We start from the raw sequence: 15459 nt of genomic DNA, 5'->3' as shown, positions 1-15459 counted from the left end.
ATAATTTTGAATGAGAGTAAATAAAAGCAGAAATCCCAAGAAATCTGCATTTGGAGAAGACCGAATAGAAGAGCCTGATTTTAACTAAGATCTATCTACAGGATTACCAAGAGCATTAAGGAATGTCCTTGCAAAAATTCTTCCCCTTAGTTAAGGCTTTGAAAAGAAAGTTTTTCAGAAGTATGGAGGCACCTCTAATCACAAGGCAATAATTAATTAGAAGTCCTTAAACACAGAGCTAGACAAGTATTTTCTAAACAAACTTAGCTTTACAGTAATGAGCTATTAATCTTAGTAAAATTCTTGCCACTGGGATCTGGCAGTGTAATTGCCAGTCACTCAATTGTTCCCAATTTATTGGATGAAGCAAATAATGCAACATTTTCATGGCTGGCATTTTATTGTCCATTATTGATCAAAATATCTACGCTCCTACTTTTCAATCCACATTTTAGCATTCATACCTATGGCTTTGACTTTTAGTACAACATCTTTGTGTTAAGTGTCAGAATGTCATTTCAAAAAAAACCAGGAACCAGATACAATATAGACAAGTCTTCTCTATATTTATGTTTAAAAATATTAATTTTCAAAAATGACAATTTATAAAAGAAGAGTCTGGTGGTAGCTTTCTTCTAGCTCATGTTTACCACAGAATCTAATGAGCTTTTCCCAATTTAAAGCATCCTTTTTAGAGGGTCCTGATGCCTCTATGTGGAATCTGTTTCCTCCCTCATCTCCCCTTAAATTTAATGAAAAAACAGTAGCTAACAATTTTAAGCAAAAATATAAAGCGCTATAACATTACCTACATTGTCTTTTAATGAACTAAGTTCTTGAACACTCTAGGAGCTTTGTGGAAATCTAACCAGTCAGTGTTGAAAAGGCACAAAAATTTTGTGTTCCAAGACTTCCAGCAACAGTGGTTTTTTTTTTTCCCAGCCTAGTAGTTAAGAAACAACAAACAGTCTGTCCAGAAAATTCACAGGTACCGAATTGGCCACTTACATTAGAACCCACGAGATTTTACTGATTTTTCTGCCACAGACACCTATAACAAGATGGCAAGAGGAAAAGAGGCAAAGTTATGCCATCCCTGGGTATATACAAGAGTAAGAGTAATACAAGCTATTCATTGTTAAAATCCTCACAAAGCAGTCCATCTCTGTGATAGTTTCTGTTCCGTGGTATTACATGAATAGGAAAATTATTTTTCATGAGAAAATTTAGTTGCACATGAAGTCTAACTTTGGTCCACTTGTCCAGCTTCCTAAGGACAGCATATTGGAGGGATGACCACTGACGGTTCAAAATCCAATGTAAAAGCTAACAAAAATAACTGAGCATTTCATTCCTAAACCTGCACAAGTGTGGTTATTTGCCCTAGTCATCCACTTTTTCATTCTGCGTGTCCACTAACTGTTGAGTTTTTAAGTCTTCAGCTTGTTCATGATCTTCCTTATCTACATCATGTCCTTGACTAGTTTCCTTTTCTTCTGCTTCTCCATGATCAACACTTTCATATTCTACTTGTTCCAGGTTGGTTCCATATATAAGTTCTGACTGTACTTCTTCCATCTGTATTTGATTTACCTGCTCAATGTGTAACTGCTCCACATGAACTTCAGCACCTTGTTCAGTCTGAATGTGTTCAACTTCCAAGTAACTAATTTGCACCTGTTCTTGCAGTTCCTCCATTTGTGTGCCTTTCCCTTGACTGTCCTGTATGAGATCCTGGTGCATCTGTTCCACAGTTACCTGTGCAGGATCCACTTGTACCTGAATTACTGGCAAGACATGGACTTGTTCCACTTGTTCTATTATAGTCATTGATGTTACTGGTTCAGCTTCCACAGCTTCCACTGGAAGAAGCTCTTCTGTCACTATTTGTTCTGAAATTTCGTGCATGTCTTTGAGATGCCTTCTTAGCTCACTGCCTTGCATAAACCACAAATCACATAAGGTACAGTGGTTGGGTTTGTCACCGGTGTGTGTTACCAAGTGATCTTTAAATTGATCCCAGCTGTTAAACACACTATTACAAACCTGAAACAAAAGATACAACATGTTAAACAGTGCCAACAAATATGAAAAAGTATAGTGTCTATTTCAGATCATAGCTTCACATAGTGTAGCTTCTTGCTACTTGGATTAAAAAAGCATGTACATTAGAGGTAAAAGCTGAGAAGTCAGCTTCAAATGAATTGACCACCTAGTATTTATTTTTAAGAAAGTGTGCCATTTTGAGTTGTACATACACAGGATACCTACAGATTTTATGAGTCAATACAGCATTTGAAAGTTTTCTTATTTTAACCTTACATGAAATTCACATACAGGTTCATACTCCAATAAATGTCTAGTGCTAGAATTTTGGGTGAAAAGCTAATTATGTAATAATATCATATGATAAAAGAGTAATACAAACTGTCCTTCTACTGAAGTTCAAGATGCAGTACTACTAGCCAACTTTTCCTTATCAGATTCATGATGGCATTGTAAGAGTTACCTGGCTAGACTAAGCTCTCTCATTTTGCCATTTAAAAAAAAAAATATTTGGGTGATTTCAGCAGATAAAAATCTCTTAAGACTCCATCCCTTTAAGTCTCTTTCAGCTAAAAATACTGCTTTGTCTGCAGACATACTATCTTTACAAAGCACTTAAGCACACTTCCTTCCCTTCAGCTGGCACTGAGGTAAGTAGCCTGAAAACACCACACAATGACACTGCAGGAATGAATGAAGTGCCACGGTAGAAGAGAGAGAAGAGTGGGGTAGAGTCAGGCTCAGAGTAAAGAAACAGGGTCAGGGGTCTTTGTCCATGCAAGTGTTCTTGGCTGCAGAAAGAAGCAAAGAACATGCATTTCACTGTTGGCACCCCTTCATTGTTGGCAAATATTTCTGAAACCGAGTGTTCCATCTCCTCAATTTTCAGCAACAACACAGAAGGATGATGGAGTATCTGACTGGGATTAAATCAAGGAACAGGTCTGTGTAATGGAGCTGAATACCCCCATTTTGCTGTTGAAGTCTTAAAACTATGTTTGTAATGCTAGCAACATGCTTTTTGTGTATGTGCGTCCCCAGGCTCACACTTTATAAAGAAGTTGCACATACACTTCTTAAAATACTAACTTTATAGATAAGCACTCAAAATTACCTAGTCACACATAAAGGTAATGATTATCAGCAACGTCCAAGCACATAATTATTGTTCTTCCCATGTGGAGCCTAATTCAGTACTTAAGACATACAATGAAGAACACCAAAAGTGCTCATCAAGCAAGCGCAGTTTTGTTTTCTCCTCTTTGTTCAGTGAGCCAAGATTTTATTTATTGAACACTATTCAAATTTAGTTCTAAAGAGAAAAAAATCAATAAAAATTTATCCAAGGATTGCTGTAGTTGCTGCAGGCTGAAATAATACTAACCCACATTCACAATATCTGTAGCAGAGAAAGCTATGAGGCGAAGCAATTAAACCAAAGAGTCACAAAGACAAAACAGTATCTTCAATGAAGCTACTAGGTACAACTTTGTGTTATACAGTAGTTCTCAAGTTCAAAGAAAACTTATCTTTAAGACAAACGTTATGCTAGTCTGAAGTTAATTCTTGTGAGCATACAACTAAACAACAAGACAGCATCAGTGAAACTTCTGATTAAATTATTTGATTAGCAACACACAGACTTAATCTCCTGCAGTATTCACTACTTTCTGTAAATAAGATCACTTTCTTTTTTTGGAACAAATAAAGCTGATATCCAGCAATTTTCTTTACTACATAACCCAATTTAACCTCAAACCACAGCCATTCTGTGAACTGAACAAAGCAAAAGCCTTAAGGGAGAGAGAGGGGGAAGTGTGTTCTTATTTGAGACTGTCACAGCAGTGGAGCAGCAAAAAGGCAAATAAAAATGCTACAACCAACCTCAGCACTCATTTTCTAGCTTTTCAGAATCAACTTTTAAAAGCTAAGCAACATTTGAAAAGCTGTTCAGAAGAATGTCACATATAGTGACCAAGTACCCTAGCTATCTATTTACAGCATTTATATTTGCTTAAAAGACATTACAGATTGTTACCATAAATTGGAAGTACTTTCCAGACAAAGTTAATATATTGGTATCAGACAGACGAATAATAAAATAGGAAATAAAATGGTACTTTGTATTTTGGACTTTAGTGAAGCATGCTCACAAGCAGGAAAGGCCTAGGTCAGTGCATCAAGAACCTTGAAAAGGAAGCAGAAAGATCAGTAAGATGCAGATGAACACTTACCTATCCACAAGAATATCTCGGATTAACAAACTATTATGAAGCTCCATATCAATAATTCCATATTTTAAATGGAACTACTTAGATATAAGAATTTACCCTCATGTTGTGGTTGAACACAATCTTTATCAATATTTATTTTCTAAAATAAGTTCTTGGAGACATAGGCCCACTCTTGTTGCCTTTCTCGCTCAGTACTCCCATATTCCCTCAGCACAGGAAGAAGGTATCTAGCCTCCTACTCTACTACTTCCATTACTCACCTGACATTCATACAGCTTTTTTCTTCCCTTTTTAGCTCCAGCTCCAGACTGACAGGCTGTCAGGTGACATTTGAGTGTGCTGTTCCTAGCAAAATGTTCATGGCAGTTTGGACATTCAAATGGTTTTTCACCTGTTAAGACACAGGGATTTGTAAATGTATAAAACCAGTCAGTTTTCGGTCAGCTCTCCTTTCTTCCCCTCTCCCTTTTGTGTAGGTTGATAAATATACAAATATGCTGTAAAGACACAGACAACTGGATTGTTCTACAGAAGAAGAGAAAGATATTCTATGTAATTCTGTGTAAAAGACCTTTAAGATCATTGAATCCAGCTGTAAACCTAACACTGTCAAGTCCACCACTAAACCATGTCCCTAAGTGCCACATCTAAAAGACATGTAGAAGTTTGTATAATCTCCATACAAATTATTTCAGTTACAGGTTTTTCAGACAAGGATAGATTAATTTGGCTGCTTGAAGCACATTGCTCCTCCCTTCATAGAATCATAGAATAGTTTGGGTTGGAAGGGACCTTAAAGATCATCTAGTTCCAACCCCCCCTGACATGGGCAGGGACAGGTCCCACTAGATCAGGCTGCCCAAGGCCCCATCCAACCTGGCCTTGAACACCTCCAGGGATGGGGCATCCACAACTTCCCCGAGCAACCTGTGCCAGTGTCTCACCACCCTCATTGTGAAGAAATTCTTCCTTATGTCTAGTCTAAATCTGCCACTCTCCAGTTTATACCCATTGCTCCTAGTCCTATCACTACAAGCCTTTGTAAACAGTCCCTCCTCAGCTTTCTTCTAGGCCCCCTTCAGATACTGGAAAGTCACTATAAGGTCTGCTTGGAGCCTTTGCTTCTCCAGGCTGAACAACCCAAACTCTCTCAGCCTGTCCTCGTACAGGAGGTGCTCCAGCCCTCTGATCATCATTCACTTCTACCTTCACTCATGTGAGCACACACACACACTCCATAAAAGTAAAAGAAAAAAATAATGAAGAAGGCCTAACTTTGAGAAATATTCAGCAGTCAAAATCCCCAGTAAAATCAGAGGGAATCAAAGCTGTTCAGTGTCTCTTCCCACTAGGAGTTATAAGCTTTGCAAAATACCATGATGAGAAAAGAATATTGAGAGCAGTAGCTTCATCCTAAGATAAATTTCTGTATGAGAAAATCCCTCTTCTTGTGTTAGGGAAATTAGAGCTATTGAACTTAACAGATATATGTTATTTAAGTGCAGTCTTGCAGAATTTCTGTCCTACGAGGTACTTATGATTGGCAAGTGAAATCTCATTCATTCTCATAAACAAAAAGAAAGAGAATAATTAGATTAAGCAAAAAAACTCTTTATAAGTTCTGGAGATTACTTTGTTAGTACATTCAGTTACATAACACACAAGACAATTTTGAGGTTTTTTTTCCCCGAGACTCAGAAGCTACTTAATGCACTGTACGCATGTGCAAGGAAAACTCCATAGTTCTCCTTCCTTTCTTTTGTTGAAACAAATATAATACCCACTGGTAATGTCAAATCCCTACATGGAGAATTACCAACCTTGAGAAGGTGTCTATTTCTGCTCTAATTACTACTTTCATGTTATTGCTGATGTTGTGATTAAGCAGCAACAGGATCAAATACTGTGTAGAACATTTTCTCCCTGGCCTTCAAATTTCATTTTCATATTCAGCCAGCATTATACAGAATTAAGAACTTAGCCTTTGGCTCAATGGTAGTTTTTCCATTGACCTTAGGAGACCACAGTAGTAGTATCTGGTAGTATCTGGTTTAATTTTAAGTTTCAGGCTTTCAAAATGCTGACCTGGAAGTGATTAGATTCCATGTATTATACTTGTATCACTAAATATTCAGAAAGTACTCTGCATCTCCTGTGATACACTAAGTTGCTTCATCCCCAAAATCCATTGTCACAACAGCAACCAACATACTATAACATTTGGGTTACTCCGTTAATCCACCACAAACTTTTCTCTGAAAAGACTTTTGTTGAGTAGCTTGTATTTGGCTTGGTCATAATGAAGAAACACTCCTTACTTCATAGAGGATAAGGATTTGCCAAAGACGTTTTATAAATGTAATTTTTAAGGGGCTATTTGGAATAGATTGGATACAGTGTCATATATCAATACTCGGCAGTCTCATACACAGATACAAAAAGGTTCCAATTAAAAGGCTTTAGCAATAACAACAAGCCATGAAAGAAATAGGACTGCTACCCTCCATTAAATTCTTACTGATGACTCATGACTGACATATTAAACCAAAAACATCTGAAAGATCATGACAATGTATATTTTACATTCAGAGAGCTATCTATAGCTCTAGTGGGCAGCCTGATCTAGCAGGACGTGCCCCTGCCCATTGCAGGCGTTGGAACTAGATGATCTTTAAGGTCCCTTCCAACCCAAACTATTCCATGATTCTATATAATGCTCAGTACCTATTCAGATAGCACAGACGTTTCAGTGAAATGAAGAAATATCATCTTAACCTCACACATTATATAGAAGCAGCAGCACAAGTCATTTTGTACTAAAGATGCTATCCAGATTTCAGAGAAGCAGATTTTGCAGTAACAAAAGTCTAACACACCAAAATATTTCTAGTGACTAGAGTAATTAACAAAAGCAATTAAATCATAGATGAGATGTCAAGAGCAAGGATGAAACTTTCAAACAAGATGGTACAAGAGATTGTTGTTTGGGGGTATTTTATGCCTAATGTATTAATAGGTATTTGCTCAGAAGTTCTGTTAGTTAAAGAAACCCTTTAAACAGTGTATTCCACTGAGAAGCTCATGGTTCAGATCATATCTCAACAGAAACATTTACTAGTAGAGTTGTGAAAATAAGAGTAGCTCCTCAGCTTGGTACTTCTGAAGAAAAAAAACACCATACTTTAAGAAATAATTTTGAAAAAAAAATCTTCAACAGACAAGAGAGAAGTTTCATTAGTGCTTTCTGGTTTTAGGTGCCTATTTTTAACCACCTCAATCCCTCAAAGTTTATATCAATGGAAAACAAAAAAAAAAATAAATAAAAAAGCTGAAAATAGCATTTTAGTTTTAACTAGAAGCCAAGTATTCCTAGCACTCAGGACTCATGTGTTCTCTTCAGCATATTCGCCGTATCCCCAAAACATGCAAAACTCCAAAATGCTAGAGCCAAAGCCACAAGTACAGGACCATAGCAGTGCTCTTACCTGTGTGCTTCCGGAGGTGCTCTTTAAAATGTCCAAAGTGATCAAACTGCTTATCACAGTACTGGCATATATGTATTTTTTTGCCAGGTCTTTGCTTCTTGCTGGCACCACCTTCATCAAGGTGGTAACAGGTGAGGTGCTGTTTCAAAGCACTCTCTCGTAGGTACCTTTTATTACATATGTCACACTTGTAACTCTCAGTAGAGTGTGTTTTCATGTGTTCCTTAAAATGGTAAAACAATTTAAATGAACGGTTACATTTCTCACAATGGAATAAATCCTTCACATGTGACAGCTGAAGTTCCACAATTTCAATACCTTCTACCTGTTTGCATGAGGGATCAGTTGCGCTATCGTCTTCTTGGATCTGGCATTTTGTCTCTCCCTGACGATACTTACTGGTGATATCTGCTAAAAGAGCCAAAGCAGATTCATCTGATGTGCCCATTGTCTGCATATACTTTATAGATTGCTCTGCAGAAGCTACTTCAAGTGTTTCAATGCTGTCATCTTCCACTTCAATTGTCCCCTCAGCAATCTCAACCTCAATTTCAACAGGCTCCGATTCTGCAGATGGCAGTGTTTCTGTGATAACGTTTGAGGTTTCAGCTATCTTCCTCTTTTTCAGTTTATTTTTACCTTGCATTTGATTTGATTTTAAGGGTGATGAATTTTCTTTGTTCCTGCAAGGCATTTGCATAAACATAGTTAAGATCCATAAGCACTCACATAACAGTTCCTCCCTGACACTGAGCTTCTGCATTAAACACTCACTATCCATTTCTCAAAGAAGCGAAATGATGAAGGACCACATAACCTGCATGCATTTCAAAAGCTAATTTGTCCTTAATCTATACTGTGGGAGCAATGCCAAGTATATGGAAGATAAAGACTAAGATAAAGCATGAAGCTGGTACCAAGCATATTATAATAAACATTATTAAAAAGACCAGGTGTTCCAAACTAGACACACAGGATAACAAATCTTGAATGCATGAGAAGAGCAAGCTGGAAAAAACTGCCTGGGAATAAGTGAATTGGAGATATGACTGAGGACAGTCACGGGAATGTGGAACAGACAAAACAAAATATCCCGTTTGTCTCTTTAGTTCGGGAACTGAAGAGCTGTATAAAGATCTGGCTGAAAGAGAGTAGCCAGGGTAATTTCTTAATTTGACTTCTGTATGCCATGCTGATTAAAAGAATATGCTTTAAGAAAACTGCGGGGTCTGTATCTCCTTCATCACCACATTATACTCCTTAGAGTTGTAGAATAGCACAGTTAAAACTGTGGATCCTTTGATATAAGGTTACTAAAATGTTTTAAATAGCTCCACTTGAATGATACACACCATCTATCAAGAAGAAAGGCCAGTTAGCCTAATGACATAGGTTTATCTAAGAAACTTGTGAAATTCTGTACTTCATAAGAAAACTTACCCAAAGGAAGGAGTTCTTTGGCCTGCTACTCAGAATTAAGATTCAACTCCTTCCTACTCTATTCACCTCTTAAGCTCTGGAGTGCAGGCAGCTGCCTGCAATGCTTACAGCTTGTTAGAAAACACTACAGCTGTGACTTCACACAATTATTATAACATCTTGTACTTCAGGAAAGCACACAGCTAACAGCTGAGGTTAAAAAAAAAAGTGCCACTGGGATGTGGAAAGAGTATTCTAGTTTTAATTTTCTGGGCTTAAACACAACCCCCCTGCTCTGTTCCTCTTCTTCTTGCACCATAAACACATAACCCACTTCCTCCAAGATGTCAGAGATAGCATTCCATCTCGAACACAGACAGAGCTGCATTACAGAAATGGTTAGTTCTATAATAATCTCTACTTTCATTGAACTTTCTGAAGCTTACTCCTTTCAGTCAAAGCTCAGAGGCGCTGTATTGCCATTCTTCCCCCTCCTACTGTGGAGGAGAAAACCAAGGCTGACAGTGGTACTCAAGTTTGTTTTTCTAACCAAAAAAACCCCACAAAAAAAACCCCCAAAACTTTCCACAATCTATGAACAATGGAAATAACTCCAAGAATAGACTGGCTTGTACATGTGTTAAGCAAAACATCTGTTTCCTTGTAACATAAGAATTACAGCGTTTACTACTGATGCATAACCAACAAGCTGAATAACATTATACAACAGTGGGAAACAATCGCAAGCTGGACAGTTTAGCTTAATAGACTGATCAGAATCCTGGTTCAACAGCTCTACCAGTGTACACAGACTCAGAGATATCAATTAGAACATACTTTTTCAGTGTTGAGTGTGTTTTAAATTGCTCAAGATTACTCAAGTAGACAGCACAGGTCTTTTTCTGAATGAAAAAAGTCCTTTTGGTGATACCACGCTTAATCTTAATAACGTCAAAAAAGTTCGTTGGTAGGGTTAGAGGGTAGGACTAGAAAAAACACAATCACTTCTTTCCTATTGAAAAAAAAAGTTACATACTTATTCAGCTCTGCTACCAATCAACCGAATAAGCACAGAACAAGCTGATTTTTAAAAAAATAAATAAATCAACACTGCTGCTGAAAACCACATTTCCAGTGTACCGTATAATGAAGGGATTTTTAGTTGGTTTTTTTTAAAAAAAAAAACAACACCACAAAAAACCTTAGCTGGCTACTAGAGGAACTCTGGATCAATACCACTCTCCTTAGCTAGCGTATCTATGGGGAGATAAAGAAGAAGCAACAGTCTTCCCTTAGCCTGAACACAAAGACCTTTCAGCAGGTCTAGAAGAGAAAGCAAGGATAACTGTAATGCTAGGAGGCATTTATTGCCCTCCTCTCTGGTTCATGACAGAAGAACAGCATAGCATACAGAAGGAATGAGAACATGACAGGACTTTGTGAAAGGGAAGGAAGATGAAGAAAAACAGCATAAGAATGGCATTTGCTTTTATCACGTTGGAGTTTGGTAATGGAGTACAGTTCCTGGTACTGGATAGATGGTGCCACAGCAAAATTTGATTAAATATTCATCCCATATAAAACTGATTGCAACAATTACATTCATTCAAGAAATTTGAAAGATTAATTTTGCACCAAGAAGTTTTAAAATCACTGTCTATTCTGTTGAAAGCCAAAAGCTGCGTGAAATCAAAACATCAGCACAAACCTGTTAACATGGTCTCACTATTACACCTGAGACACATCATCGCTCTACACCCAGCTCTCAATCAGGTGTGGGCAGTCAGCACAGAGACCTGGTATTGGTTACCACAAAGTCACAGCCCTACAATGTCTTCAACATTTACCCACCATGTCACTTGTCATTGAGTTCCAGCCCAAAGAATGCTATGTTCATTTTTTAGACTTTATAATTCTGACCCATATCTTAAATTAGAAGATTATATGGTCCCACACAAGTTTAGGAGGTTCCAGGATAAAGAACAGCACTGCAAAATACTGGCAGCCAGCTCTTGTAAAAGGATTAAGAATCTACATTTCAGTGTTGGGAAGAAAGAGGCTTATGTGTTTACCTGATTTCAAGTGCTTTGATTGCTTCTAACATCTGTAGATACTCGGCTGCTTTCCAAACGTCATTTGCTTCTTCCTCACCTTGGACCATTAGTTTTGCTGTATAGGTGAACTCAATTAGATGACGAAATGCCATGTTACTTACACCTGTTTACAAGCAAGAAAAAACAGCCTCCTTCAGCAATTCCTTAATCTCATCTATCTGCTGAATCTTGCACCATTTTGCTCACAGTACGCTGACAGCCAGTTTCATGAAGATACTACTCTTGAAAGGCTTGTGGAATAAAAAGTCTAATAGAGAAACATGTGAATCTGGAACAACTGCAGAGTCGTGCCATGACAAAGATAAAAGGAAGGATAATATGGACAAAAAGCTGTTTGTACAGAATAATAAAAAGTATAACTTTAAACATAAAATACGATATCTCTCTCAGGAAACCTCTGAACAGCAAGTTACTGGAAGCTGAAATATTGCTCTACATCTATCCTGTTCTTGCACCCCAGTCAAGGCATCTTTTTAATTTTTCTTCAGGGCAAGTGTTTTCTAGTGGCAATAGCTACCTGTACTGGTTTTGGCTGGGATAATTTTCTTTGTAGTAGCATGTATGCCACTATGTTTTGGATTTGTGCTGGAAACAGTGTTAATAACGCACTGATGTTTTAGTTACTGCTGAACAGCGCTTACAGAGTCAAAGCCTCTTCTGCTTCTCATGCCACCCCACCAGCGAGTAGGCTAGGGGTGTGCAAAAAGTTGGGTGGGGACAGAGTCAGGACAGCAGACCCCAACTCAAAGGGATATTTCATACCATACGATGTCACGTTGAGCAATAAAACGAGGGAGGAGGTTGGCAAGAAGGATCACCAGGAGGGGACTGGCTGGGCATCAGTCTGTTGGTTGGTGAGCAATTGTTTCAATTTGCATCACTTGGGTTTTATTTTCCTCTCTCTTTGTTATTTTCTCTCTTTTTTTTGTACCATTTTATAAAAAGTATTAATTCTTTTTAATTATTAAACTGTTCTTATCTCAACCCCCAAGTTTCCTTCTCACTTTTACCCTTCTGATTCTCCCCCACCATCCTACTTACTGAGGGGCAACAAGGGAACATGGCTGTGTGATGCTTAGTTGCCATCCAGGGTTAAACCATGACACTACCTCAGATCAACTCAAGAGCTGAGATCTAGAAAGCTAATTGATATGACCAAGCATATATTTAAGCCCATACCAAGGATACTACATTTGCTTTGAGCTTGGGTATACAACTCTGAAGGTTTTTATATGCATCATCATACTACCTTCAATCTCTACCAAGGGCTCCTGAGTGAAGTCTTGGAAGAATTTGTAGAAGAACTGGCTACAGGCAGCAAGAACAGCCTTATGAGCTTTGAAATGGTGACCTACAAAGAGAGACAGAAAATTTGGTATAGGATAACACCTTCCTTACGCATAGTGCAGCATAAATGCAGATGCAGAGAAGAGAATGGCTGCAGAACCACCCAGTCTAGAAATTTATTCCAGCAGTATATAGTCACTTCAGTATGTCTTCCTGTAACATGGGATACCACTGCAGCTAGCCTGTCCCATCTCGTGCAGACCCTTGCTTACATCATTGACCTTGGTGAAGCTCTTCAATTCAGTCAGCTAGAAGACTCACTCCAGAGTGTTCATCTTTTCAGATATTTAAGTTATTCCTGTGCAAACTTTTTCCTGCATGTCTTGGGCTCAGCTCTCAGGTTTTACCCAGGCTCTCCTTGGATTTTGTTGCTCTTACACATGGATGTACTTTATCATCTCTTCTGCCAGCATTAAGATCCCTGCAGAACAGATGTAGCTCTGTTCTGTTGTTCCCGTTTTCCAGATTGCGTATTCCCCATCACTATGTTGCCTTCTCCCTGGTGCAAGCATGAACATTCATAAGGCTCCATGGGATAGAGGTAAGAGAAGCAACATGGATTAGAACTATACAGCTGCACAAGAAAACAGTTTTGAGCTCAATACATGGATTTGGCAACACTAGAGCAGGAACAAACATTCAGGATAAGTTTTGTGCAAGCACTGTCAGTGAAACTATAGTGGTTCCAGTAGAGTATTTTTTTCTTCATTTGCTTACTTTTTTTCTAATTCAGACTCCGTAGGACCCTTTTCCTTCAAGTGAGTTCTCACTATCCATTTAAGGATTAGGTGGTACTCTTTTAGCTAGGTCTGTCCTAGTGGAAACTGTCTATATTCCTTGAAGTGCTCATCCATTTTAAGACATGTTTGGGATAAGAAGCAATCTTAGGTGATCTATCAGACAACATTTTTTCTAATAAGATAATAAGCACTTATAGCTCCATCTTCCTTTTAAACTAATACTTATGTCTTTAGAACACATAGAAAAAGAAAAGTGAGTTATTCTACCCTATTTAAACTATATATTAAAATAGCAGATACGAGAGAAGCAAGAAAGCAATTTCATTTCAAGACTTTGATTTTTTTTTTAAAAAAAACAAAACAACAAAACAATCAACCAACATATGTATAAGTTCTCTGCATGCAGTCAGCTCAAGTTAGGGAAAGATATTTTTACAATGTAGACAACACGTTAAAAATAGTACGGCAGTTCCAAAGTAGGCTTCTATCTGAAAACATTTAGTCATTTATTTGGAAAAGCAGAAGCAAAATTATTAATCGCTGCTGGAAACTCTATTCATCCCAAGATTTTAAATGAAACTGCAAGCAAATTGCACACCAACACAAAACCAAGAATTTGTTAGCAACCCAGTTTGACAGCTGACCCATGACAAACCAAACAGCTTCCCAGCACAGCTTTCAGAATTCTCTGTATACCAACTGGTTATCAGGCCTATACATACCATCGACAATCAGAGTGATATCCGTAAACTGGTTCTGCTCACGTTGTTCATTCAGTCTATTCAAAATAATTTTATAGTGTTCAGGGAATTCCTGGATACATTCCATCGTTTCTTCAGCTTCCATGGCAAAAGGACTAGTCTGCAAAAGATGTATAGCAGGACAGTAAGAATACTGCACCACTTTGTAAATACTATGCACAGTCAGGTTAGTATACAAAGATGAATTAACTAGCACTTTTTAGGGACTACAAAAACAACAGAAACACCAAACTGTCTTGTTAACAGGTTTACCTGATTTTAGCTGACAGGTAGGAACCGTTAGGGTTAATGAAGTGAAGTATGGCCTTATTTACACACACAAAAAAAAAACATTTCAAGTGGGTAAGTGCATTTCTTTATTCTACAGATTCAGCAGGGACCCACCTCCCTCAAAGCAGATATTGCAGGGATGCAACGTCTCCACAGCTAACTATTCTACACCTCAGTAGCATGATGTCAGAATCTATATAAAGTTCTTTCTTGCAATTCTACCAATCCACTTGGTGAAGAACAGTTCTGAAAATTTTCACTAGATACAAAACATGACTTAAGTATGAACGCAAGATGTTTACTTCCTTCAAAGAAGGATGTAATAAAGCAGCACTTTTCAGCTTCTGAGTACATAGGAGTTGCCAGGGATTTAACATATTGTCACACCTAAGAGCAAAGAGCTTCTTATTCACCTAGCCTTCTTACACTACTCCCCCTGCAGGGTGAAATAGTCTTTGCCAACCTTCTGAAAAAGAGACATGTAGGCTTGTAATCTGATGGCTCTTCCTCCCTTACTTATACAACAAACAAACATAGCTAGGGGTGGAAGTTGCAGAGGTTCTCGAACCTGAAGAAGAGGTTTAGCAGAACTCTGTGCCTGTGGATGAGACACAGACATTAGTGTGCTGCTTATGCAAAAGAATCTCTGGAGAGAGTCCAAGTGCTTCAACGAAAGCATTTCACAAATTAATTCCAGGCAAAATGACTTCAGATCTCTGCAGCAGCACTCATCTTCAACTCCCACATTCACAAGGCCCTCACACTGAGAATGCCACAGAAAAAGCAAAGACATTTCAAAGTCACATTAAAACAGAAAAATTGTTCCTTTTCACAGTCTATCTCACTCTGAAGAACATAATTTCTGAGAGAAGATGGTGAGTAGACTTGAATTAGTCTTAAAGGAATTTGAGATATCTTTCACTATATTGTCATATTTAGTATAGACAAAAGGCAGAAAGTCAGGAGAGCAGCTAGTATCAAACCAAACATTGAAAATAAAGATGGAAAATTCTGGCATGGCAAAGAAGCAGTTATCTTCAGAG

General features: G+C 38.0%; 1 protein-coding gene across 2 annotated transcripts; it reads right to left on the bottom strand.

The window, feature by feature from the left end:
- Positions 1–1383: 1383 nt before the first annotated feature.
- On the bottom strand, positions 1384–15161 carry LOC104062809 (zinc finger protein 131). Of its 2 annotated transcripts, none has more exons than XM_054053336.1 (7): positions 14985–15161; positions 14108–14246; positions 12548–12649; positions 11257–11401; positions 7766–8448; positions 4541–4671; positions 1384–2046 (listed from the first exon to the last, which is right to left on the bottom strand). In XM_054053336.1, exons 1-7 carry the CDS (start codon positions 15093–15095, stop codon positions 1384–1386), a joined length of 1974 nt encoding a protein of 657 aa, XP_053909311.1. In that variant the 5' UTR covers positions 15096–15161. The 2 variants fall into 2 exon arrangements, with proteins under 2 accessions (XP_053909311.1, XP_053909310.1); XM_054053335.1 differs by lacking the exon at positions 14985–15161 and having other exon boundaries at positions 7766–7988; positions 8091–8448; positions 14108–14231.
- Positions 15162–15459: the final 298 nt, after the last annotated feature.

Source organism: Cuculus canorus, chromosome W, assembly GCF_017976375.1.
Source record: "Cuculus canorus isolate bCucCan1 chromosome W, bCucCan1.pri, whole genome shotgun sequence".
NCBI classification, from domain to species: Eukaryota; Metazoa; Chordata; class Aves; order Cuculiformes; family Cuculidae; genus Cuculus; species Cuculus canorus.
The sequence above is the reverse complement of the archived record's forward strand: the minus strand, read 5'-3'. Positions and strand labels throughout refer to the sequence as shown.